The sequence below is a fragment of the Myotis yumanensis genome, unplaced genomic scaffold (genome assembly GCF_028538775.1).
Source record: "Myotis yumanensis isolate MYYU_CA2020_CCGP unplaced genomic scaffold, mMyoYum1.0.hap1 SCAF_19, whole genome shotgun sequence".
NCBI lineage: Eukaryota > Metazoa > Chordata > Mammalia > Chiroptera > Vespertilionidae > Myotis > Myotis yumanensis.
This window is the reverse complement of record NW_027223770.1, coordinates 24,197,302-24,224,968: the sequence shown is the minus strand read 5'-3', so window position 1 is coordinate 24,224,968 and position 27,667 is coordinate 24,197,302. Positions and strand designations below refer to the sequence as shown.

At 45.4% G+C, this 27,667-nt stretch overlaps 1 protein-coding gene across 1 annotated transcript; it reads left to right on the top strand.

Moving 5' to 3' along the window:
- The first annotated feature begins 11 nt into the window (after nucleotides 1–11).
- Nucleotides 12–27,667, top strand: CHEK2 (checkpoint kinase 2). Its single transcript, XM_070400269.1, is given in 16 exon segments — nucleotides 12–83; nucleotides 3,684–4,143; nucleotides 6,855–6,979; nucleotides 7,084–7,231; nucleotides 8,260–8,350; nucleotides 12,745–12,853; nucleotides 14,722–14,775; nucleotides 16,152–16,213; nucleotides 17,445–17,544; nucleotides 19,080–19,166; nucleotides 20,002–20,067; nucleotides 20,069–20,166; nucleotides 20,431–20,546; nucleotides 22,075–22,160; nucleotides 25,599–25,679; nucleotides 26,769–27,667. Coding segments are annotated over 15 exon segments (1,632 nt in total). The 5' UTR covers nucleotides 12–83; nucleotides 3,684–3,824; the 3' UTR covers nucleotides 26,859–27,667.

Genomic DNA, 27,667 nt, shown 5'->3' with positions numbered 1-27,667 from the left:
TGAGGGTGGAGTTTGTATCTGTTTAGCCGCCACGCCGCTAGCTACAGCTGTAGCGAGTGTGTGGCTCCAGGTGGGCTCACGCGGTGAGTGTTCGTGGGGAACGTCCCTTGTGCGTCGTGGGGGTTCGAATCCCGTCCTTAGTGTCTTAGTGCGAGCTCAATTTCCCGAGCTTCCGAGTGTCTTCTTTTTGAGCTCGGGCCCGGAGGGGGGAGGAAAGAAACGCGTGGGCGACTCTCTTCCTTCTTTGTAGATGAACTTCCAGGTGAAGTTCATTTCCCCTGTTTGCTTACAAGCTGGAATTGGCTCAGATTTGCAGGCTAAGCAGCAACAAAGCTGAGTTCTTTCTGTAAGTGTTAATGATTACCGTACGTTAGTTTCAATCTCAAAAATACCTATTGAGAACTCACTCTTAGCTACTAGGCATTGCAGGAACTGGAAACACACCAACCTGTGCTGGAGGATTCCCTGCAAAGTGTCCTTAAGTAAGGGTGTGGAATGGGGTGGGGAGGAAAGGGCAGGAGAGCACCAGCCCTCCGTGGGACTAGGTTACTGTATTTGAAAAAGAAACTGTGTTGCACTTGTAAGGTGCTGTTGGCTTCCTTAGGACTGGAATTCTGTTCTCCCAATCATCAAGCATTGCTGGGGAGGAGCATGCATGCACCTTCTCATTTAATCCTCAGTATCCACTTCTAGCAGATAAGGTTCCTCGAGGTTGTGATCTACCTGAAGGTCATGCAAAGATCTGACTCGGGCATCTGCCTCCGGACCTATTTGCCTCTAACTACTTCACTGTATTTTCTCATGGCTGTGGCCAGTGTGGGTCCCACCTGATTTTTACCCTTATTTCTCATACTCGATGATGGCTACCTCTTGACACGCTGTCTTTTTCGCCAGTTTTCAGGGCAGAGAAGTTTTGCTCCAAAACTGCAGAAGGACGGGCACGGCCTGATTGAGGTAGCGTTAGTGCAGCCCGAGTGGCATCACCTTCCTGGTGTGCTTTAAGGAAAACTCAGGACCTTTGTATCTGGAAAGTTGTGTAAATGCAGTCAGTGTGAGTAAAGCTTACCGTGTTCTCCTCCAGTAGTCTGAGTGTGGGGATCAGGAGAGAAAGTGTCTTTTAAAAAGAATCAGAGTGGGGATTTCAAGTTAGGGGTTGAAAGTTACTTTGGCTGTATTGTAGGTTTGGTTCTCAGAGTTCAACTGTCCATCCAGTTAATTCTAAAGCCAGGGTGGGGAACCTCTGCTAAGGTCTCCTGTGGCTCAAAGAATGGTTCCTGCAAGATTCTGAAGGGCTGGCAGGCCTCTTAGGATGCGGAAAAGGTGAGCCTCTGGTTACTTAGCATCACAAAAGGCTAGATGGGGCTGTTGATGGCCGGCTTCTTTGTGTTCTGCCTCATTCTGTGGCCCAGCACTTAGCTGTTAAGGAATGTCTCTACTCAACCAACAGAACGTGGTCCTTACCTCCTGAGCTGGTTTGGGGGACCAGGGGCATCAGTGACCTTTTAAGTGAATATCCCCCCTGGAGCGGTGCAGCAAATGAGTGTCTCCTTGCCCATCTTCTATCCCAAACCACCAGACCCTTCTCCTTTCTCTTTCGAAACATATATGGCATTTAAGGGTAGTGTTGATTTGTATGAATGAATACACTTTAGGCTTCATTTCTACATTTTAAAGATTGGGCAAATATAAGCTGTTATAAGTCTCTTCCCCCTCCTCAACTCAGTTTCATAGCTCCTTACTTATTTATAGCGTTCAAGTAATTTTTTAATTTCTTTCCTCTGTGGCTTGTGGCTCTCGGACGAAAAACTGATCTAGTGAAAGTGAGCTGAAGAAAAGCTCAGCCCAGAAGAACTGTATGTCTACTAGACTGTTAGAAATTTAATTTTTGCAGAGCATGCTTGCCCTGGATTTTTTTTTTTTGTCATTGTAATATGCTCATCCTTTACTTTTTAAAAAAAAATATATTGATTTTTTACAGAGAGGAAGGGAGAGGGATAGAGTTAGAAACATTGATGAGAGAGAAACATCTATCAGCTGCCTCCTGCACACCCCCTACTGGGGTTGTGCCCGCAACCAAGGAACATGCCCTTGACTGGAATTGAACCTGTGACCCTTCAGTCGAAAGGCCGACGCTCTATCCACTGAGCCACGCTGGCTAGGGCTCATCCTTCACTTTTTTTTTTTTTTTTAAAATCTTTATTGTTCAGATTATTACATTTGTTCCTCTTTTTTCCCCCCATAACTCCCCTCCTTCCAGCTCCCACCCCACCCTCCACCCTCACTCCCCACCCACTGAGTTCATCCATAGGTGCATGATTTTTGTCCAGTCACTTCCCGCATCTCCCACACCCCTTTTCCCCCAAGAATAGTCAGTCCATTCCCTTTCTATGTCCCTGATTCATTATAGTCACCAGTTCATTCTGTACATCAGGTTATTTATTCACTTGATTCTTAGATTCATTTGTTGATAGATGCATATTTGTTGTTCATAATTTGTATCTTTACCTTTTTCTTCTTCTTCCTCTTCTTAAAGGATACCTTTCAGCATTTCATATAATACTGGTTTGGCGGTGATGAACTCCTTTAGTTTTTCCTTATCTGTGAAGCTCTTTATCTGACCTTCAATTCTGAATGATAGCTTTGCTGGATAAAGTAATCTTGGTTGTAGGTTCTTGGTATTCAGCACTTTGAATATTTCTTGCCATTCCCTTCTGGCCTGCAAAGTTTCTGTTGAGAAATCAGCTGACAGTCGTATGGGTATTCCCTTGTAGGTAATTGAGCCTCTTTCTCTTGCTGCTTTTAAGATTTTCTCTTTGTCTTTTGCTCTTGGCATTTTAATGATGATGTGTCTTGGTGTGGTCCTCTTTGGATTCCTTTTGTTTGGGGTTCTCTGCGCTTCTTGGACCTGTAAGTCCATTTCTTTCTCCAGGTGGGGGAAGTTTTCTGCCATTATTTCTTGAAATAGGTTTTCAGTATCTTGCTGTCTCTCATCTTCTGGCACTCCAATGACTCTGATATTAGTCCGCTTAAAGCTGTCCCAGAGGCTCCTTACACTATCTTCACACTTTCGGATTCTTTTTTCATTTTGCTTTTCCAATTGGGTGTTTTTTGTCGAATCTTTGTTTTGATTCTTGTGCTCCTCTGGTCTGCTATTGGGTATAATATTCTTTATTTCAGTCCGTGTATGCTTACTTTCTAATTTCTTTATCGTAGCATCGAGGGTCTCATTAGTTTTCGTGAGGCTCTGCACAAATTTATGGCAAGCCCTCAAAATTGCGATTCTTAGCTCCATATCCTCCATTTCTGTCATGTTTTTTTGTCTCCGCATCTTTTATGCTTTCTTGGTGCACCCCCTTGTGGTCTCTGTGCGCAGTCTTGTTCTAGCCAAGCCTTAATTGTTGTAGTTAACACTAGAGGGATTTGACCACCAGGCCGACTGGCTGTGGAAATCAGCTGTGGGAAAACTTCAGTCCTCAGGGGAGGCGCTAGTCCAGCCCTTGCCTGAGGCGATCGGCAAATGGCTGTCCCTTCACTTTTTTTAAAAAAAAGTATGTATTGATTGATTGACTTAGAGGGGAGGAGGGGAGGGGGGAAGAGAGAGAACGAGAGGGATAGAAACTTGGATTTGTTGCTCCACTTATGTATCCATTCATCGGTTGCTTCTTTTATGTGCCCTGACCTAGGATCGAACCTGCAATCTTGGCATCGGGATGATGCTCTGACCAACGGAGCTACCCTGCCAGGGCCTCATCCTTCACCCCTGAACTTTCAGCCTTGTTCCTGGGAACCCACCTTATTGTTGGACGCTTATTTTTGAGGCGGTGATGTCTCAGGAGACGGAAGGGGAGCATCAGCAGTCCCAAGGCACCTTCTCCCCGACACCAGGCCCCTCCTCACAGACACCAGGCCCCTCCTCACAGACACCAGGCCCCTCCTCGCAGTCCCAGAGCACATCCAGCTCCTCCACCAGCACAGTGCCAACGTCCAGCCAGTCCTCTCACTCCAGCTCGGGGACGCTGAGCTCCTTAGACACAGTGTCCACTCAGGAACTGTATTCTATTCCTGAGGACCAAGAACCGGAGGAGCCGGTCCCTGCCCCTTGGGCGCGATTATGGGCCCTGCAGGATGGATTCTCCAATCTTGGTAAGACCCTTTGTTCTGTAGTGTAATATTAACATTGTGTTCAGAAAAAGCAATTACAGATATTTGTGGCAGCAGAAAGCCCAAGACACTGCGGGTTGTGGGGCCTGTACCGTTGATCCAGGACTATAGGAACCTGTGCTAAGACTTGAACTTGTGCCATCATCTGTCCACGTCCCTGCACGAAAACAGCTTCTACCCCGCTGATGCTGGGTGGGGTGTTGGGACTATCTTTTTCGAAGTTCAAAATAATCCTGTGAGAGTCTTAATCCTTATCTCCATTTTACAGAAGAACAAACTGAGGCTTAGAAAGAAATCGATGAACTTGTTCACAGTCATACAGCCAGGAGTTGGTAGAAGAATGGTTTGAACCTACAACTTTTAGACTTTTGACCCATGTTATTCATGAGTCATTACGGAAGAAGTGAGTGGAGTAAGAAAGGTAATGAAATTAGCTGGCAGCCAAAGGGGCCTGTGGAGCCCAAGGAAAGCTTGCTGCAGCAGGAAATGAGTGTAAGAGAAAAGGTAGCAAGAGAGAGAGAGAAAGAGATCTATTTAAAATGCTTGAGTGGGGCCCTAGCTGGTTTGGCTCAGTGGATAGAGGGTCGGCCTGCGGACTGAAAGGTACTGGGTTCGATTCCAGTCAGGGGCACATGCCCGGGTTGTGGGTTCGGTCCCCCGTGGGGGGCATGCAGGAGGCGGCCCATCAGTGATTCTCTCTCATCATTGATGTTTCTATCTCTCTCTCCCTCTCCCTTCCTCTCTGAAATCAATAATAAAAAAAAAATGCTTGAGTGGTGTCCTGGCCACTGTGGCTTCGTCGGTTGAGCGTATTCCCATGCACCCAGAGGTCATAGTTGGATTCCCTGTCAGGGCACATGCCCAGGTTGTGGACTTGATCCCTAGCAGGAGGTATGGAGGAGGCAGCTGATCTATGTTTTCCCCTCTCCTCCCTGAAAACATGTTTTTTAGAAATGCTGGCGTGGGAAGGAAATAAGAGAGAATATATAGCTGGGGGGATGGGGAAAGGGTGAGGGTGCTGCAATCAGACACGAGTTCAAGTCCCAGCTCTGTCTCTAGCTCTGTGACCTCAGGCGAATGATGGTACTTTTCTGAGCCGCACAGTCTCCATCTGTGAAACGGGGAAATCATTTCAAAGCAAAGGTGAGCGAGAGCAACCAAACGTTGGGATTGAATGGGACCAAAGGGAGAGATGGGTTAACTTTTCCCAGATGCCCTTAATTTTTCAGTGATAGAGGATCCTGTGAGACAGCGGTTCTCAACCTGTGGGTCGCAACCCCTTTGGGGGTCGAACGACCCTTTCACAGGGGCCGCCTAAATACATCCTGCATATCAGATATTTACATGACGATTCATAACAGTAGCAACATGACAGTTATGAAGCAGCAACGAGAATAATTTTATGGTTGGGGGTCACCACAACATGAGGAACTGTATTAAAGGGTCACGGCATTAGGAAGGTTGAGAACCACTGCCTTAGAGGCCAGTGAGCTTGAACTTGGAAGAGGTCTAGAATCCTGGCAAAGAAAAGAACTTAATTGAACTTCCAACTCACATGTCAAAAACCGTGTATCTCTTCCTCTCTCCCCGTACACCTCTCATCCGCAATCCCTTTTTCTTTCCCAAGAGGAGGGGCCCTTCCTTCTTTGGGTTCTTGCCTCTCATTGTCTCCCAGAGCTCCTGGTCCACGTCCTCCTACCTTGTTCTTTCTGCCGGTCTGCACACATCTGCCTGAGGGGCCTTCTAATTGAGCAAAGGTCGGAGCAGGCCTTCCAGGGGAGGCTGCCCCTTGCACGCTCTGTCCACCGGTTCTGGGGATTGAACTGGTGACCTCTTGGTTCTTGGGCGGATGCTCAACCACTGAGCCACCGGCCGGGCTGGGTGGAACTTTTTGAAGATCCACAGACGTGTCCACGTTGGCTGTGCGGTTTTACATTCCCACCAGGGATACGTGAGAGTTCCAGTTGCTTTGCATCTTCACCAATACTTACTTCCTTAAGAAAAATAGACGGTAGCCATCTTTATGGGCATGAAGTGGTTGCATATGTAATTTTTAAAAAAATATATTTTATTGATTTATTTACAGGGAGGAAGGGAGAGGGATAGAGAGTTAGAAACATCGATGAGACAGAAACATCGATCAGCTGCCTCCTGTGCACCCTCTACTGGGGATGTGCCTGCAACCAAGGTACATGCCCTTGACCGGAATCGAACCTGGGACTCTTCAGTCCACAGGCCGACGCTCTATCCACTGAGCCAAACCGGTTAGGGCAGTGATGGCGAACCTTTTGAGCTCGGTATGTCAGCATTTTGAAAAACCCTAACCTAACTCTGGTGCCGTGTCACATATAGAAATTTCTTGATCTTTGCAACCATAGTAAAACAAAGGCTTATATTTTTGATATTTATTTTATATATTTAAATGCCATTTAACAAAGAAAAATCAACCAAAAAAATGAGTCATAGGTTCGCCATCACTGGGTTAGGGCATCATTTATTAAGTTCATTGTTGGAAATTTATGTTTCTTCTCTCCCCCACCCCCTCATTTTAATCTGATAATATCTTGATCGGCATCTATCATTTTGATTGCCTTCTTCGTCTGTTTTCCTACTCGTGGGTTTTATGAGCCATTTTTGAAGGTGTTTGAGAGATGACACCCCACAGCCCCCTGGTGTGTGTTTCTGTGTTACAGAGTGCGTCAACGACAGCTACTGGTTCGGGAGGGATCGAAGCTGTGAATACTGCTTCGACGAACCACTGCTGAAAAGAACGGATAAATACCGGACTTACAGCAAGAAGCACTTTCGCATTTTCAGGGTAGGTGACGAGTAGCCACGTATTTGGGAGAGCTGGTCATCTAGTCCTCACTGTGGAAACTTAAAAAAAACAAACACTTGGAAATAAAATGTCCTCTGTCTCAGGAGATGGGACCGAAAAACTCTTACATCGCATACATAGAAGACCACAGTGGGAACGGAACCTTCGTGAACAGAGAGCTGGTAGGCAGAGGACGCCGCCTTCCTCTGAATAACAATTCTGAGATTGCACTGTCCGTGTGGAATAACAAAGGTGAGCCATGATCTTTTTTTTTTTTTTTTTTTAATATATTTTATTGATTTTCTATAGAGAGGAAGGGAGAGAGAGATAGAGAGTTAGAAACATCGATGAGAGAGAAACATCGATCACAGCTGCCTCCTGCACATCTCCCACTGGGGATGTGCCCGCAACCCAGGTACATGCCCTTGACCAGAATCGAACCTGGGACCCTTCAGTCCACAGGCCGATGCTCTATCCACTGAGCCAAACTGGCCCCGGCAGGTGAGCCATGATCTTATGGCTGTTGGGTTTTTCTCCTCCCAAATAAAAGGAAAATTGACATTGTGTGCTTTGCAGAAAATGGCTTAGGTAAAAAAAAAAAAAAAAAGTATGTAGGTTAGCATTCAAGATTCTACTCAGTCCTTGCTGCATTTTTAAAAAATATATATATTGATTTTTTTTTTACAGAGAGAAAGGGAGAGGGATAGAGAGTTAGAAACATTGATGAGAGAGAAACATCCATCAGCTGCCTCCTGCACACTCCCTACTGGGGGTGTGCCTGCAACCAAGGTACATGTCCTTGACCGGAATCGAACCCGGGACCCTTAAGTCCGCAGGCCGACGTTCCATCCACTGAGCCAAACCGGTTAGGGCGTTGCTGCATTTTTAAATTATGAAAAAGTTCTATCAGGTCAGGTTTCCTAAGGTTTCATTGGTTTAATAATTTTATTTAAAGTCATATGCTGTCCATTAAGATAGTTCATAGTTTAGCCCTAGCTGGTTTGGCTCAGTGGAGTTCAAGGAATAAGATTAGTGTTTGTGCATGGATTTTATGCACTACAGTGAGAAGGAAGCTGTGTATCTCCATTGAAGAATGACATTTGTCATCATTTTCAATGGGTTTCATGATATTTAGCCTACCTAAATGGTTTCTTTGGGGTTAATTAGTAAATGTAATTAAAACAATTGCCTTGTATTCCATGTTTACTAAAATTTAGGACCATTTACCTTCTCTTTATCTAATGAATTAATGAGACCCATTTCTGCTCTCTTTTAAATAGTTTTTGTATTTTTCGACCTGACTGTGGATGACCAATCAGTTTATCCCAAGGAATTAAGAGACCAATACATCATGTCAAAAACTCTTGGAAGGTAAATTTTCTCTTTTCTTATGGAAATTGTACTTTATTTTTTTCTAAACATCGGTTTTATTTTATTATTATTTTTCACATGCTTAGAGAGAGGAAGGGAGGGAGAAAGAGAGAGAGGGGGAGAGGGAGAGAAACATCAATGCGAGAGAGAAACATCAATTGGTTGCCTTCTGTACATTCTCCAACTGGAGATCAAACCCACAACCCAGGAATGTGCCCTGACCAGGAATCGAACTAGCAACCTTCTAATGCACAGGAAAACGCTCAACCATCTGAGCCATTCCAGCCATAATTGTAGGCCACTAGTTTATAAGAGATGTGTGTGTTATTGATTTACTTAATAATGATCGATTGAAATGAATATTTTTTCCTTCTAAATTTTACCTGTAATAACTTCTTAAAAGCAGTTTTAGTGAGATATAATTCACATACTATACAGTTCTATTATAGAGCACAGTGTCCTCTATAGGACCACCTGTAGGAGATATATTCGTTTATGGACATTAAATTCAGTAAATCTCATCATGTTTTCATATTGGCTTTGGCTGCTTGGAAGCTCATAGCCAAATTTGTGTCCACCCGTAAGAAATATGTGGGACTCTTATTTTCTTCCTAAGGGAGGATTCAATACAAATCCTCTCACAGGTATCAGCTGACAGAAACTTAAATAAGTCAGTTAAGAAATTTATTGGCTCTTCTGGCCCTGGCCAGGTAGCTCAGTTGGTTAGAGCATTGTCTGACCTGATATACCAAGGTTGTGGGTTCAATCCCAGGTCAGGGTAAATGCAAGAATCAACCAACGAATGCATAAATAAGCGGAACAGCAAATTGACGTTTCTCTCTCTCTTTCTCCCTTCCTCTCTCTCAAAAGAAAGAAAGACATTTATTGGCTCTTGTAATTGGGAAATACGGGGGCACAGCTGACTTCAGGCATGGCTCGACCGGGAGGCCTTTGAGCTTTATGCCATCCTTTGAGTTCTGATGATCCACTTCGCTTTGTCTGCAGCCAGATCTAAGGGCTCCCACCGTGTTGCCAGGGGCTCTGTCTCCCTCCCCTGCTTCAGCTGCTCTCTGTGGCCCTCATATAGAATTGCTCTCTCTGTGTGGCAGGAAAAATGGCTTCCAGGAACTCCACGTTCCTGTGTTCTTTCTTCCAGAAACCACAGCAGAGAGCACTGTTTCTCTCCCAACATCAGCCTTTGATTCCAGGGAAAACCTCTGATTGGCTGAATTTGACATGTCCCCGCCCCCCATCGTGCTAGTAGTGTATGTTGTCCTGTGATAGACATTCCAATGGACTCAGGGAAGATTTCTTGGGCAAAAGGTGACTGTTAGCTGCAGCAGGAGGGGAATTGGAAAAGGACTTGAACATTTTCCAATATTTATTGATTTATTTTGTTAATCCTCCTCTAAGGATATTTTACCATTGATGTTTAGAGATTAGAAGGAAGGGAGGGTGAGAGAGAGAGAGAGAAACAGAAGCGTCAGTGTGAGAGACGCATCAATTGGTTGCCTAGGTGTAAGAAGTAAAACTATCAAACCGTAAGAAGAAATCATGGCCTTTGATCTGGCAGTGGTTATTGAAATGTGGCACCAAAGCGCAAGCAACCACAGAAAAAATAGATACGTTAGACTTCGCCAAATTTAAAAACTTTTTGTGTGCATCAAAAGACATTGTCAGGAGAGTGAAGTACAACTCACAGAATGACAGAAAATACTTACAAATCGTATGTCATAAGGATCTTGTATCCAGAATAGAGAACTCTTTAACGACTCAACAACAAAAAGATAACCCGATTTATAAATGGGCAAAGGAATGAAATAGACGTTTCTCCAAAGAAGATATACAAATGAGCGAAAACCACATGAGAAGATGTTTAGCCTCATTAGTCATTAGGGAAATGCAAACCAGAACCGCAATGAGATAGCACTTCACACCCTAGGATGGCCGTAATATAGAAATGGAAAATAATAAGTGTTTGTGAGGATGTGGTGAAATTGGAACCCCCCAGACACTGCTGGTGGGGATGTAAAATGGTGCAGCCACTGGAGGAAATAATTGGGTGGTTTCTCAAAATGTGAAACAGAATTACCATGTGACCCAGCAATTCCCTTTGTAGGTAGATCCCACCCCCCTCGATGGGAAACAGGTGTTCAAACAAAAACATATGCATGAATGTTCATTTCAGCTCTTTTCTCAATAGCCAAAAGGTGGAAACAACCCAAGTGCCCATCAACAAGGGAATGGATAAACACATGTGGTATATCCAAACAATGAAATAGTATCTATATATATAAAAGCCTAAGCGACCGTTATGACCAGACGGTAGCTATGACTCACACTGACCACCAGGGGGCAGACGCTTAACTCAGGAGCTGCCCCCTGGTAGTCAGTGCGCTCCCACAGCCAACCTCCTGTGGCTGGCCAGCCTCCTGCGGTCCCTCCCCCCGGCCAGCCGGCCCCAATTGGGACTGGGCAAGATGGCCCTGATCGCCCCCAGTTGCAGGCCAGGCTGAGGGACCCCAACCGTGCATGAATTTGTGCACCAGGCCTCTTGTCTAGCTATAAAAAGGAATGAAATACTGATACATGCTACAGCATGGATGAACCTTGAAAACATGCTAGATGAAAGAAACCAGTCACAAAAAGCTACATATTGTATGATGTTATTGTTTTTTTGTTTGTTTGTTTGTCTTATATGATATTGTTAATGAGAGATTTGAATTAGGCAACTTCATAGACAAAAAGCAGATCCGTGGTTGCCAGGGGCTAGCGGCACGGTAGAATGGGAGAGTGAATGCTTAGTGCGTATGGGTTTCCATAGATAGGAGTGATGGTTGTCCATTATAGATGTACTTAATGCCACTGAATTAAAACACTTTAAAATGATTACAATGGTACATTTTATGATCCTATATAATAAAATATGCTAAGTATCTGACTGTTCGTTCCACCAGTCGCTATGACGCGCACTGACCACCAGGGGGGCAGATGCTTCGATTGGTAGGTTAGCTTGCTGCTGGGGTCCGCCCGATCTGGACTGGGCGTGAAGGACCGGACAGCCCTGGAGCCCTCCTGCGGTCCCTTCCTGGCCCTGATCGTGCACCCGTTGGGTCCCTCGGCCCGGCTTGCACCCTCTCGCAATCCAGACCCCTCAAGGGATGTCGGAGAGCCGGTTTTGGCCGATCCCCGCAGGCCAGGCTGTGCACCTGGCTTCTAGTCTGTATATATACAATAGACAATAAAAAAAATGTCATGGAAAACCCTTCACACCACCCTAAACCCATAATAGTTATGATGGTTTACTTCATACGGTAATGAATGATTGGTACTTAAGGAGGCATGACCTTGGGCTGACCCCAAACTTTGGAGAACAGAGCCTGTGTCGAATTAACTCTGTATGGAGGGGTATCCTAGGTTAGCGTTTTCTCCTCTATTATAGTATCCCAATGAATTGCAAACCTTTGCAAGCAGGTTGTAATACTTTTGGTGTCTTAGGTATTGTGATTTTATTCAGGGTGTCATTCATGGCATCCACTACTTAAGCACTTTCTTTGAAGACAAAATCAGGAAGTGCATCGATGAAAGTAATCTGCAGATGTTGTTTGCTGTAGCTTGTTCAGGCCCTCATTTTTGACTGGGTCTTTTTTTGTTTGCTGTTTGATCTCTGAGATAAATCATTTCTCTCCGATTTGTTGTTAGTGTCTTAATTAGATGTTTACCATCTGAAGTGACAGTAAGACAAGTCTGTCTCAGCTCAAGAAAAGTGGAATTTGGAGCTGACCTGATGTTGGATGGTCCACATTTAAAAAAATATATATATTTTATTGATTTTTTGCAGAGAGGAAGGGAGAGGGATAGAGAGTTAGAAGCATCGATGAGAGAGAAACATCCATCAGCTGCCTCCTGTACACCTCCTTCTGGGGATGTGCCCACAACCAAAGTACATGCTCTTGACCAGAATCGAACCTGGGACCCTTGAGTCCACAGGCTGATGCTCTATCCACTGAGCCAAACTGGTTAGGGCTGGATGGTCCACATTTACCTATGCCCTTGATGTGCTAGGTTGGTGAGGTTTCACCGTGTTCTCGATAAATAGGGACAGTGGAAGGATTGTATATGGACTGCGTGTGTGCGCGTGTGAGAGAGAGAGAGAGAGAGAGAGAGAGAGAGAGAGAGAGAGATGGAGAGAGAGAGAGTATGTGAGAGAGGGAGAGATCTTGTGCAGGGCCCATTCTAATGTTCTCTGTGTTGTTCCAGTTTTTTTAGCGCATGTGCTGCGAAGCAAGCGCTGGACCGCCTTTATCTCATAATCGTTGAGGCCAACGCGGGAGTGGTGGGTCTCTTGATGAAAAACAGAGTCTCACAGTCACTCTCTCTGTTTTTCCTTGTAGCGGTGCCTGTGGGGAGGTGAAGCTAGCCTTTGAGAGGAAAACATGCAAGAAAGTAGCCATAAAGATCATCAGCAAAAGGAAGTTTGCTATTGGCTCTGAGAGAGAAGTAGTAAGTACCTGTGTTTGGCTACTCAGCTGCTGCTTAACATTCTTCATTTCCCAGAATAGTTTTGGAACGGTCATTTTCCGTGTCAGGAAGAATTTACTGCTCAGATACGTGAATTTGCATGAAGGAACATTGACAGTTTTTGAGTGTATTCAACTACTCTAGAAACTTCTAATTTGGTTCCAAAAGATACTTGGTTGTACATAATGAACGAGCAGGAAGTTGATTTTTTTTTTTTCCCCTCCTTCTAAGTTGTCACAAGACTGTTTTTACAATAAATGAAAGGAAATTAGGGGAAAAACATCCAGCCATATCCCCACCCCTGTAACTCCACAGCTGTTTTCAGTTTTCTTTTTCCTTTCTAGTCTTTGTTCATGTGAATTCGTGTTTTTAGATGGTTGAAATCACATTGTATATACAGTTTTCTATTCTGCTTTTCCATATGAGCATTAAGGCATAAACGTTTCCCTAATGCATTCTTTTTCATGGTCAAGTCTCTAGTTCATCAGCTTTATCATAATGTATTCAACCATTTCTCTGATTGGTCGTTTAGATAATTTCTAATTCTTTGCTCTTCCCGCTAAATGTGGCAATGAATATCTTCCTGTTTATAGATTTTAAAAAATCTTAATTAAATTATTTTAATAGTCTCTTGATTTGCTAGCCATTCATTTTATGGGATACACTTTTACTGCGTGAGTGAAATGGCCAAATCTATTGGTCTTTCAACACATGATTCCACAAAGTAATGTACAATGTGACCCGTAATCACGTTTCCTCTGTGGCCAGCTGTTTCTGGCTATTATTCTTTAAAATTCTTTAAAGATCAATTACCCCCCCCCCCCCCCCCCAAAACAATGCCATTCTCACATAGCAAGAGGAATTTCCTTTCTGTGTTCACTTTGTTATAGAGCTTTTCCCCTGTGATTCTGGATTTGTTTCCCATTTGTGGGAGAAAGAAAATACCCACCAGATTCTTAATGACTTGCAGCAAAATTTTAGTTCTTAATTTCATCTTTCAAATCATGGTGAACTCTTTTAGACCTCTCTGTCATCAGAGCACACCCTGACTTAGTAATGAGTTTAACGGCTTACAGGAAGGGGCAGGCTTTTAAAATTAAACATCTGGGTTTCTTAGCTGAAGTCCATTTTACATAAATATGTAATTCTATCTCCTCTCTGCTTGTGGAGGGTGTAGCCCATGAGGTTGAGTAACTTGATTCATCCTTTCGGAATTGTAATGGAGAACAACTTCAGTATCCTGAACCTTCCTCTAGTTAAAAGTCTCAATAAATATGTCAGCCTGCAGTTGAGATGGAAACCTACGTCTGTTCTATTATGAGATATTTGACTTGACAGTTTCTTCATATAGTTTAATAAAATAGCCTTTTTGTCAGTGGTTTTGTTTTATAATTTTTATGACTGCAAACAATTCCACAGCTAATGAGACAAGCAGAATTTACCAGGTAAGCATGAGAACAGTGGACATACTTGTTTTTGGCTGTGGGAACTGGAGCAATTGGCTTCCTTTCTCTGAGCCTCAGTTGCTCCATCTGTGAAATGGGAATAATTATAGAAACCAGTTCGCTTGGGGATTATGTGGCTTATGTGACATTATCCTTTTAAGTAAAGAGCTTGGGATAAAGCCTGGTCATTTTTTGAATGCTTCCTGTTCACCATGCACTTTACAGAGTGATTTTAAGTGAGATGTTTCAATGATTGATCTATAGGCCTTGATTTCTCTATATGAGTAGAGATGGGTTTGGAACTCAGGCAGCTGTTACTTCACTAAGTTTAACTGTAAACCTTTTCTAAATATTGGCTATTATTATTGTTAATAATAAACTCTAATGCTATCTTATTTATCAAAGGATCCAGCTCTCAATGTTGAAACAGAAATCGAAATTTTGAAAAAATTAAATCATGTAAGTACTTCTGTGAAATATGGCCCATTCTTAAAATCATTTATCTCAAAATATGGGAGGAGTGCAAAGCATTTCAGTCTAATAAAGTTAGCATGAAACATGAGTTCCTTAATTGGGTGTGTACATGTGTGTACATATGCACCCATATGTGTGTTTAGTTGTCATGCAGCTGGAAAGAGCTTTACCCTGAACTTTTGAAAGGATAATACTGTGCAAAGATTTCATGATTAAGTAATTATGTGATATTTACACTGATTTAGTTCTTGAACAGAAGACATAGTAAATCTCTTAAATTTCATTTCAGTTATTTATTTATTTTTTAATCCTCACCAAGGATATTTTCCCATTGATGTTTAGGGAGAGTGGAAGGGAGAGGGAAAGACAGAGAGAAACATTGAAGTGAGAGAAACACATCGATTGGTTGCCTCCTGCACACGCCCTGACCAGGGCCTGGGCCGGGAAGGAGCCCGCAACCGAGGTACATGCCCTTGACTGGAATCCAACCCGGGACCCTCTGGTCTGCAGGCTGACACTTTGTCCACTGAGCCAAATTGGCTAGAGCAGTGGTTCTCAACCTTCCTAATGCCGTGACCCTTTAATACAGTTCCTCGTGTTGTGGTGACCCCCAACCATAAAATTATTTTCTGTTGCTACTTCATCACTGTCATGTTGCTACTGTTATGAATCGTCATGTAAACATCTGATATGCAGGATGTATTTCCGTTGTTACAAATTGAACATAATGAAAGCATAGTGATTAATCCCAAAAACAATATGTAATTATAGATGTGTTTTCCGATGGTCTTAGGCGACCCCTGTGAAAGGGTTGTTCGACCCCCAAAGGGGTCTCGACCCACAGGTTGAGAACCGCTGGGCTAGGGCAAAGCTCTTAACTTTCAGATCTCCTTGAAAATGGGAGGCTCCTGTAACGTCCCCCTGTGGTTCCATTTGTGCAGAGCTGAGCGGCCCGCCGCCTGGCAGCATGGCGGGCACCCAGCGGACCTGCTTTCCATTCATGCTCCCTGTCAGGCTCCTCCGGATTATGAGATGTCCTCGCGTGTCTGTGCTGTGGGGCACTGAGGAGGGGGCTGGGAGGAGCCCGGCCTGCCTTCCTGGGTGCCATCCTTACGTGTGACGCGGGAACCAGTCCCTTGCTAACTTGGCGGGGTGGCGAGTTCCGTGTGCGTCCTCACTGAGGAGCCAGATTAATTCTGCTCTGCCCTCTCCCCTGCGTGAACTTCACCAAAGTGTCCCAGGACGGGGCCAAATGCCTGGTCTCGGCCTCCCCGACTCTCTGGGCAGTTGCTGGGAGTCCTGCTCTGGTGGTTTTTTCCTCTTGGGAGCTTCTCACTCCTTTCCCTCTTCTCCCTCCTTAGCCTTGTATCATCAAGATTAAAGACTTTTTTGATGCCGAAGATTTTTATATTGTTTTGGAATTGTAAGTAGTGAGCTTCTTAATCTGTTCCAGTTTCAATGCTTATTTAAAGACTGACGCTGGCCTGCATTTCTCGTCCTGGGGACCCTGGACAGATGGGTGTGGTGGTGGTGGGGCCCACAAAGTGCTTGAGGGGTTTCATCCCGTATCGGAAACCCCTCCAGTGTGTCCAAAGGCAGGTGGCTTAGAGTTCCCAGGCCCCCGGTCTGAGGCCTGTGTTCGAATCCCACTCTGCAGGTGAGGAGCTGACTGCCCACTGTTAGACTTCTCCGAGTCATTTTCCTGGTGTTAAATGGGGTGATAATGACACCCCATTCGATGAGAGGGAATCATTGACTGGCCGCCTCCTGCACACCCCCCACTGGGGATGGAGCCCACAACCCGGGCCTGTGCCCTGACCGGGAATCGAACCGTGACCTCCTGGTTCATAGGTCAGCCCTCAACCACTGAGCCACACCAAGCTAGGCTCTTCTCTCTGTTTTTAAGAGGCAGAAACAAGATCAGAGAGGTTACAGAATTTGCCCAAAGTGCCTCAGCTGGGAAGTTGTGGAGTTGGGCTTTAGTCCCCTGATGATCTGACTGTCTACTCCTGCTTGCTGCTCTATGCCAGTCTCGGAATCTAACTGGGAGTGTGATTAAAACGCAAACTCCAGCCCTAACTGGTTTGGCTCAGTGGATAGAACGTCAGCCTGCGGACTCAAGGGTCCCGGGTTTGATTCCACTGAGTCAGATTTTTTTGTTTTTAAAAGAGTGGGCTTTTATTTTATTTTTTAAAATATATTTTATTGATTTTTTACAGAGAGAAAGGGAGAGGGATAGAGAGTTAGAAACATCGATCAGCTGCCTCCTGCACACCTCCTACTGGGGATGTGCCCGCAACCCAGGTACATGCCCTTGACCGGAATCGAACCTGGGACCTTTCAGCCCGCAGACCGACGCTCTATCCACTGAGCCAAACCGGTTAGGGCGTGAGTCAGATTTTGTAAAGCTCTCCCAGGGTCTGCATTGCCCACTGCACCCTCTCCCCATCTTCCCTGGTTTCTTAGTATCCACTGGGGACATCTTCCTTGTGGATGAAGCTTCTGACCTCATTGCCTTGACAACGGGAGTCAAGGGTGAATGAAAACGGCAACTCTGGGCTTGTCTTCATGAGTTTGTTTTGTTTCTGTGATTGTCGTCCACCCGAGTGAGGCTCCCTCCGGGCACGAACGCCCTGCTGTGCCGTGTGTTTCAGGATGGAAGGGGGCGAGCTGTTTGACAGGGTGGCAGGGAACAGGCGCCTGAAAGAAGCGACGTGCAAACTGTATTTTTACCAGATGCTCCTGGCCGTACAGGTAAGGAGCCCCCGTGCTTACGGCAGCCTACTTTCTTGTCGGCGAACTACTCCCTGAGTCGGTCAGAAAGCGAGGGAGCGAGGGGGAAACCTGGAGAACAGAGTGTGTGTGTGTGTGTTGTTTGTTCTGTTCTTGGCAAAAACATCTCCCCCTTTGACTCAGATGAGAAAGCTCTTGCTGTGAAGCTTGAGAGAGAAAGAAAGGGAGTTAAAGAAATAAACACGTGGTTCCCGTGTCTTCTCTTGAGCTTGGAGGGGCCTTGATCGCTACTTCTGCCTGATCCTTGTAGAATCTCCCCTTACCTCTCTTTTTAAAACAAAACAAAACACATATTTATTGATTTCAGAGAGGAAGGGGGAGAGAGAAACATCAATGATGAGAGAGACTCATGGATTGGTTGCCTCCTGCAGACCCCCCCCAACCCCCAGTCCCCTACTGGGGATTGAGCCCACAACCCAGTGCCCTACCTGGGAATTGTACCTGGGTCCTCCTGGTCCATGGGGCGATGCTTAATCCACTGAGTCACCACAGCCCGGCCCCCCCGTACCTCTTGCTGGGAGAGGAGCGGGTATGAGGACAGGGCCGGCAAGTTGGGGTGATGGTGACATTCTGATCGCTCCCCGTGGCTGGTCCTCGGTGTTCCCTTCACACGCAGCATCTGCTACCTGCAGCGGCCAGGCAGGTCGGCTGCCTTCTCTTCATTCCATGGAAGAGCCGAGTGGAGGAACAGCTGGTGGCATTCTGCCTGCTTTGAAGAGCACCCTTTCTCAAACCAAATTTGGTCGTGGCGCTTCTCAGCCAAGGTTTCTCCCCTTGCAGACCTACTCTGTGCAGGAAATGCGGTGTTGAGATGCTTTTGCCCAACGGAGCACATGTAAGGTAGCTAGGCTAGGCTCGATGTCCGGTAGGTTATGTTCATTAAATGCATTTCAGCTTAAGATATTTTCAACTTACGGGTTTATCAGGATGTAACCCCATCGTAAGTCAAGGAGCATCTGTATTCCAGAGCATATAGAGTTTAAGAAGACTAAGTAATGGCTCACTTTGGCGAATTTGTTACCTTTGGGTATTTAAACAAACTTACAATTTGCACTTTACAGATTCCCTTTAGGAATATTATTCTCAGGGTTGGGATAACCAAATGTCTCATCTTGGTGGAACTTTTATAGTTTATTTTATAATACAGTCTTCAGAATATTTTATATCACCAATTTATATTTTCCTTTTTGAAATTGACACCTTATGTCTCTGCCAACCTGAAGGGTTATTTTATTATCTTGAAAAGAGAAGTAAAATGCCCACCTGCTGTCATAAGTTGCCTTTTTCATTTCTGAACTTTTTAAAGACTTTCTGGGAAACAAATTTGTAAACACTCACCCCTTCTGCCCAGGAGTTTTTCTGCGATTTGGGGAAATATATTTGTGAGTAACGTGGCTTACAGTTTCACCCTAATGTGAGATGTATGTGCTGTGTGTGTTGTCTCTCCTCACATGCATACTCCTTAAATTAAGGACCATGCCTCCCTTTCTGTGTAGTACCTTCATGAAAACGGTATTATACATCGGGATTTAAAGCCGGAGAATGTTCTGCTCTCGTCTCAAAAGGAGGACTGTCTTATAAAGGTGAGAAATGTATGTTCTGTATGTGGCCATTCCAATAGATTTTTGTTCAGAAACTCTTAGATTCATCAGGTACAAAGTCTGAGCATAAAAAGGTTGAGAATTTGATCTTTCCCCTTTTAGCAATTATTTTTACAGCGCAGGTGGTATTTATTGTTTTAATCCAGATTCTAATGAGCATTTGTTGACCTCCACTGTGTACAAGCCATCTTTATGTTTGGGGGTGGGGGGAGTTATCTAATTGGAGGGTAAATTACACACATTCCATCTTCTCCTTCCCTCTATCTGAGGCAGTGCTGCCCAAACCTGGCTTCACTTTGGAATCTCTTATTGATTAGAATGAATGAATAAAGGAATGAATGAATGAATAAGTACCATCATGACATCCAGGCTGCTTCTGTGGGTCTCTGCAGGTGGCACCCAGGGATACATTCCCCCCCCCCCCCCCCCAAGTTCCTCAGATATTCGAGTGTGCAGCCAAGGCTGAGAAACTGGGTTCTAAGAGGAACCATGCATAACTAATCAGAATCCTGGAGTGTCTGTGATAGGAGTTACAAACCTTCTGCAAGGTTACAGAGAACACAGATAAGTTGGCATAAAGCCTGGGCCTTGGAGATTTCTTGGCTCAGGACTTTTCATATAAGCAAAATTAAATAACTTGAAAAGCTCAGAATTGCCTTGAATTAGACACGAATTTGTAGGTTCCAGATTAGCAGCAGACATGAACTGTAGGGTAGAAACTGGTCTAACCCGCCTGTCTTTGGGGACTGGCAGGCTAGAGTAATCTTTTCATTTTATGCTGTCATTAAAACCGATCCCTTTTTGTCTTTGATTTTAGATTACTGACTTTGGGCAGTCCAAGATATTGGGGGAGACCTCTCTCATGAAAACCTTGTGCGGTACCCCCGACTTACTTGGCCCCCGAGGTTCTTAATTCCCTTGGGACTGCCGGATATAACCGTGCTGTAGACTGCTGGAGTTTAGGAGTTATTCTTTTTATTTGGTAAGAAACCATGGCTTCCGAGACTGGTTGGAGTTAATTGGGTGAAATCAGAAACATGTCCAGGTTAGAGGGCTTGTGTTTAATTTAGGTCACTTTTTTTATTTTTATTTTTTTACCATTGATTTATAGAAAAATGGAATTTTTCATTATGCTGGCGGGGGGGGGGGGGGGGCGGGCGGGGGAGGGAGAAATAAGTCTATATATCCGAATGCCACGGAGAATACCACTTGATTGCTTTTCCTTTCTCTCTCTCCCGGTATGAAGCCTTAGTGGGTACCCACCTTTCTCTGAGCATAAGACTCAAGTGCCACTGAAGGACCAGATCACCAGTGGAAAATACAACTTCATTCCTGAAATCTGGGCAGAGGTCTCCGAGGAGGGTATGGACACGAAAGGGTGAAGAGTTCATGGTTTGCTTCAATGCGTGCGCGCGCGCGCTGTGGCGGGAGGGTTTCTTTTCGAATTCCATTATGTTTGTCTCCTGTCGGTTCTGTTCTTACTTCCTGTTGTTTTGCACCGATTGGGAGGCGGCAGAAGTTGTTCCAAAGCCAGGCAGATGGAGACTCAAGTCCTGGGTCTGCTCCTCCCAGCTGTGGGACTTGAGGCAAGTTGCTTCAACTCTCCGAGTCTCCATTTTTTTTTTTATTTGTAAAGGGGACACAATAAACCCCTACCTTAAAGGGTTTTTGTAAGGGTTAAGTGTAATGCACACAAGTGCCCGGTACCGATTTAAGTGGGCAAAATCACAAGTAACTTTTTAAAAAAGTATATTTTATTGATTTTTTTACAGAGAGGAAGGGAGAGGGATAGAGAGTTAGAAACATCGATCAGCTGCCTCCTGCACACTCCCTACTGGGGATGTGCCCGCAACCCAGGTACATGCCCTTGACCGGAATCGATCCCGGGACCCTTCAGTCTGCAGGCCGACGCTCTATCCACTGAGCCAAACCGGTTAGGGCACAAGTAACTTTTTAGTTACAAGGTTTCCTTTGAGTAAATAAGCCTGTAAGAGGAAGTGTCACTAGTTACTTTGTGTTTAAGAACTTCCATGCGCAACTTTGTAATTCTCAAAAGAAAACAGTAGCAAAGTAAAACTAAATGACAAATAACTGCAACATAGTTGACTGTGTTAAATGTCAGTGTCTAAGGCCGTGGTTCTCAACCTTCCTAATGCCTCGACCCTTTAATACAGTTCCTCATGTTGTGGTGACCCCCAACCATAAAATTATTTTCATTGCTACTTCATCACTGTAATATTGCTACTGTTATGAATCGTCATGTAAATATCTGATATGCAGGATGTATTTTCATTGTTACAAATTGAACATAATGAAAGCATAGTGATTAATCACAAAAACAGTATGTAATTATAGATGTGTTTTCCGATGGTCTTAGGTGACCCCTGTGAAAGGGTCGTTCGAACCCCAAAGGGGTCGCAACCCACAGGTTGAGAACCGCTGGTCTAAGGAATAATATTGTTGCAGTACACAAGCCGGCCTCCACTTGTTGCTGGCCATCAAGGTTTCTGTCTGCCTTGCCTGCAGTTCCAGGAGCCTGAGGAACTCTCACCATCAATCTGTGCGTCTCAGGGAGCGTGGGCTTGCATCCTGAGTGTCTTAGAACTGGGAGTGAGTTCAGCTTTAATTAGTTTGAACTTGAATCCAGCAATGAGAGAAGGAACAGAGAGGTAAGAGCAGGGAGCGATGGTCATTCCTGCTGTTCTCAGAGCACTCTGATGAATACAGAGCGTGAGGAGGATTAGGGGACCCTGCCCACCATACCTGCTGACTCCTCGCTGACCTCAGCCCCTCTCTCTCCTTCCTGCATGTTGGCCTGCGATTCTAGCATGCTGTTAGTTTTGCTGATTCGATGCATTTGCCTGTCTCACCGTGGCTTATTGCTTTTTAGCGCTGGACCTCATCAAGAAGTTGTTGGTAGTGGATCCCAAGGCGCGTCTTACGACAGAAGAAGCTTTAAAACACCCGTGGCTTCAGGTGGGTCTGGGCGTTGCCGCGTAGCATGAAATACGCGGGCAGCCCTGAACTGTGTCTGAGAGGTGAGGAAGAGGATGCAAACACAGCACTTTCGTTTTGGGTCTGTTTCCTGCAGTTTGGGGATTAAGCTTTAGGTGTGTGAGGGTATGCATATGTGTGGGTGTGTCTCTGTGCGGTGTTTGCGTGCAGTCTTTTTAAACTCGATTCGTGGCTCTTGGACGGACAAGCTCCCTTGATGGCCGGTGTTGGTTCCACTCGGCTTCCCTGGGCCCGCGGTTTGGCTGTGTGCCTTTGAGAAGTTGCTCTAACGCGGAATCTCATCCCCAGCTGTGCTCCCCTCTTCCCTCAAACCCTCTCCCCCAAACAGGTGGGATGGGCTGCATTCCAGCCTCTCCCACTTTAAATCAAGGAAGCAGGTGTTGGAGGGGAAGGGCAGCTTCCCTGGGGGAAGAATCTATTTCTTAAGCCCAAGTGGCTGGATAGAAAGGACCCCACTTGTTCATGGAGAGTAAGCACGCCTTCAGTGCAGGCTGTCACCTGCGCCTTCCAAGCGTGCATCACCCCTGCGTCCCTGCTGGGAGTTCAGCTGCCATGCGGTTCTGCGATGAGCTCATTGCAGCTGCAGGGGCTGGAGTCCTTTGTGGCTCCGCTGGGGTGATCTTTGGTTTAGGAATTAGCTACAGCATCGGGCAGGTTTCCTGACGGATGTCGGGTCTCCTGTTCAGTGCGGTTCCATTCCGCACAGCCATACCCTTTCTAGGAACTTTTGTTGGGTCTCTCTGATCCCTGTGGGGTGGAGAACTTAACCATCCATCTCAGCGGTGTGCCTCTGGGATTCTGGGAAGACTGTTCCCATTCTTTTGCTCTTCCAACGCGCCACACCTAACAGGTTGGCTTTGGTCAGCTCAGGTTGAGAGCAACATATCCTTTTTTTTTTTTTTTTTTTTTTAAGATTTACTTATTTATTTATTTTTTTAAAATATATTTTATTGATTTTTTTACAGAGAGGAAGGGAGAGAGATAGAGAGTCAGAAACATCGATGAGAGAGAAACATCGATCAGCCGCCTCCTGCACATCTCCCACTGGGGATGTGCCCGCAACCCAGGTACATGCCCTTGACCGGAATCGAACCCGGGACCCTTCAGTCCGCAGGCCGACGCTCTATCCACTGAGCCAAACCGGCTTCGGCAGAGCAACATATCCTCAAGAGAAAATTTTTTAATATATTTCTTTATTGATTTCAGAGAGGAAGGGAGAAGGAGAGAGATGGAAACATCAATGATGAGAGAGAATCATGGATCGGCTGCCTCCTGCACGCCCCCTACTGGGGATCAAGCCTGAAACCCAGGCCTGTGCCCTTGGGCGAAATCAAACTTGGGACCCCCTCAGTCCGCAGGCCGATGCTCTATCCACTGAGCCAAGTCGGCTAGGGCTAAAAGAAAAATTTTAAAAAGTAGATATATGTGTTTGGGATGTTGACTTAGAAACAGCAGCCCCCCCCCAGAAGAAATCTGTCAGATGATTTAGCACTTAATAGACCACACAGATTTGAAACCGTGGGGCGGCCCTGGAGAAAAGGAGTTTGGAAACAAAGGGTGCCTTTGCATGTGGGGATTTAACTCTGATGAGAAAGAAAACATGCCCCTGGGCTCTTTCCGTGTGCCCTCATAGGGAGACTCCTGGGGAGATAGATGTGGAAGTAGAGGAGCTGTGTTAAGTCTTGGGAAAAAAAAATGGAGCTGCCTAGTTAGGCCTGGGAACGGGGCTTGCATCTCCCCGGGGTTTATGAACAAGAACAGCCTATATTTCTTGTATTTTTTCGCCTCGAAAGAAAACGGTTATGAACAGCTGAGGTAAAGGCGAAGTTCAACCTGACTGACCTCAGAGGTCTCACTTGAATTCTCTTTTGTCTGCACTTTGTTTTGGCAACAAAAGGCGGAGTGAAGATGGAATGAGGACAAGGAGGCAGAGGGCCCACGGACATCACCTGCTAGTGATAGTTTAGGTCAGTGGTTCTCAACCTTGGCTGCACATGAGAATCACCTGGGAATCTTTTTAAAATCCTGATTTCTGGGCCTCCTCCTCCGGAAATTCTGTTTCTCTGTGATGGGGTGAGGCCACAACATTAGTAACAAAGAAACAGAATTTCCGGAGGAGGAGGCCCAGAAATCAGGATTTTGAAAAGATGCCCAGGTGATTCTCATGTGCAGCCAAGGTTGAGAACCACTGGTTTCGGTTTTCTTTGGGGGAAATGCAGGGTTCTTGAAGAAGCCAAGCGGTCTGGCGGGTCTGGCCCTGGACTGAGCCCTCGGAAGAGGAGTTCTGGTCTGTTTTGTCATCAGCAGAGGAGCCAGTTTGGGGAGCATCCCTTAGATCCACTTCTTGCCTCCCTTCCTGAAATAGAGGAGTCCCGTCCTGCTTGCCCCTGAGGCACATTACAGTTAGTATTTCTGAATAGATGTGGATATTTCAAAGAAAGGGCATTTACGGATACACATTACTGCCTGTGATATGGTAAGGTAAAGAGCTCTTTTACATATTATTGCTAATTGATGACTTGTTTTAAATAACAGGCCTAAGTAGGCTTGAGGTCAGCTGTTTGGCTGCACTGCCGAGCTGCCATCTGAGGGACATTCTAGTGTGGTTTCATTTCTTCGTGCATTTAGTCTTTTTAAAAAATTTTATTGATTTCAGAGAGGAAGGGAGGAGGAGAGAGAGATAGAAACATCAGTAATGAGAGAGAATCATGGATCAGCTGCCTCCTGCATGCCTCACACTGGGGACTGAGCCCCCAACCCGGGCATGTGCCCTGACCGGGAATCGAACCGTGACCTCCTGGTTCATAGGTTGACCCTCTATCCACTAGGTTGACCCTCTATCCACTGAGCCACACCAGCTAGGGTTTTCCTTTTCCATTAGACCCAAGCTCTGGATACCGTGGGCTTGAAGTCCTTATGGCGAGCTGTATAGCACTTGCTGGGTGAATTTCCCCAGGGTGCTGGGTGGGTTTGTCAGGGTGGCCCCAGGAACTGGCCGCGTGTTGGCAGGGAGAGGGGGAGCAACCTCCCGGAAAGACTTAGCAGCTGCGTGCAGTCAGCCCCAGCCTCCGGCCTGCTGATTGCCATCTCAGTCAGGATCTGGGATGCTGGTTCTGAAAGTCTTTTGACTGCTTAGGCCTGTGGTTCTCTCTGACCCGCCAAGAGCTCTGAAGCATGTGGTTTTGATTCAGCCAGTGTTGATGGAGCGCTGCCTGCTGATTAGACTACGCGGGGGAGGCACGTGGTCCTCGCCCTCCCAGAGCTTCAGCCAGGGCGAGCCACGCACCTGAGAGACCCGGCGTCGGTGCCCACTTCTCTGTTTCCGGGGGCTGCCTGGCCCCATCCTCCTCGGAGCGTTCCCTCCAACATAGGCGACTTATGTTTTCCATTTCTTTACAGGATGAGGACATGAAGAGAAAATTTCAAAATTTGCTTTTTGAAGAAAATAAGTCAACGGCTCTACCCCAGCTGCCAGCCCAGGTATTCCAGATGATGGTCGTTAAATAAGAGCCAGTGAGCAAGGATGAGGAGTTTGAACAGTCTAATAAAAATTGCTTTCTCTCTCTATACACACACCTAGGAATGATGTAGGAGATACTTTGTTTCAGCTTGATCTGCTCTAGCCCCCTTAGAAGATTTAATAATGAACAGTATGCTTAATGCATTAGAGAAGCACAGCTAGGGATTGTCATTCAAGGAAGTCTCCTACAAGGCAAGATTAAAAGACTCTGTTGGAGGCTCCAATAGAAATTTGTTGAAAATTTGTTTAAAATGTGGGTGAGTGACTAGTGATTTATTGGCTATAATTTTATTCCCCCATTGTTCTTTGTAAGTATAAATTAATATCTGTTCATTCCTGTCCCACCTTCTTTTGGTGACGGATAGCACTCCTCTTCCCACTCTCCCCTTGCAATTTTATAAACTGGAAAACAAAGACACACAAAAAGACGTGTCTTTCCACAAAAGAGCACGATTTGGGGCTCCCAGTGAAAGGTATTGTCATCTCTTTAAATTTCATGATTTAGGAAAAGATGACCCAAGAGGAGGCTGTGAATGCTGCTTACTGTCAGTATATATCCTTGAGCCCAGCCACTGTGGCTCATTGGTTGAGCGTCGACCCATGTACCAGGAGGCCACAGTTTGATTCCTGGCCAGGGCACGTGCCGGGGTTGTGGGCTCCATCCCCAGTAGGGGGCGTCCAGGAGCAGCCAATCGATGATTCTTTCTCATCATTGATGTTTCTATCTCCCTTTCCCTTCCTCTCTGAAATCAATAAAAATATATTTATTTTATTTTATTTTTTAAAAAAAATATATATAAATCATTGAGTGATCGGAAAGTCACAGGGAGAGAAATGTCATTTTGATGAGCATGCCTGAGTCCGGTGGAATGTGCTGGGGATTCAGATGTCAGTGAGGAAAACCAGTAATGGTTGGTACTAGAAGTTTCACATGAAAGTCTCCAGATTTACTGGGAGCATATTGGGAAACTTTAATCATCTTGAAAAAGCCAGTGGTCTTCTTTGAACATTTCTCCCTTTTCGTCTCCCCCCCCCACCCCCACCCCCAGGCTTCTACGAGTCGAAAGCGGCTCCTTGAAGGGGAGCCGGAGGATGCTGGCTCCACAAAGCGCCTGGCTGTGTGTGCTGCTGTGTCCTGAACTCTGGTTGAATGTGAAAGACATGGACCGTCTTGAACCCTGCTGCTCTTTTCTTTATGTATATGTGTATATATATATATATATATTTTAGATTTTGTGTTTTAATTGTGGGAACAGCTGCTTTTCCAGAGTCATCAGCACACAATTAAAAACCTAATGGAGCCTGGGCTGTGTGCTGCGGCTCGATGATCAGCTCTTTAGTTGCAGGCCTTTTCGTGTGTGGATTTGAAATCATGTGCTTTTTATCGGGAGCTCTCTACCCTGGCTGTCACCAGCCCGGTGTCTCAGGAATTGTCCTTGGTCTCAGCCTCGGTGAGATGCATGCAAATTCTAAAGGCTCTTTAGAAAGCTGCAGGGAAAGGGGCATTTCGAGGTCGGGGTGGAGTGTGTAGGGAGTCACTGGCTGCCACAGTCCTCCTGAGACAGGAGATAGCTTGGTGCAAATACCACGGGCCTATTTTAAATTCTCATCCTCACCCTCATAAAGACGCAGGTCCACATTTATGCTCAGGGAAATAAGCCAAATAGTATATGATTCCACTTAGATGAGGTACCTAGAGTAGTCACACTCACAGAGACAGAAATTAGAATAGTGGTTGCCAGGAGGTGGGGGAAGGGCAGTGAGGAGGACGGAGTTATTGTTTCATGGATTAGGGAGTTTCTATTTTGCAAGATGAAAGGAGTTTTGGAGATGGATGGTGGTGATGGTTGTACAACAATGTGAATACTTCATCCTACTCAGCTGTATGCTTAAAAAATGGTTAAGATGTTAAATGTTATGTGTATTTTACCACAATCATAATAAAAAA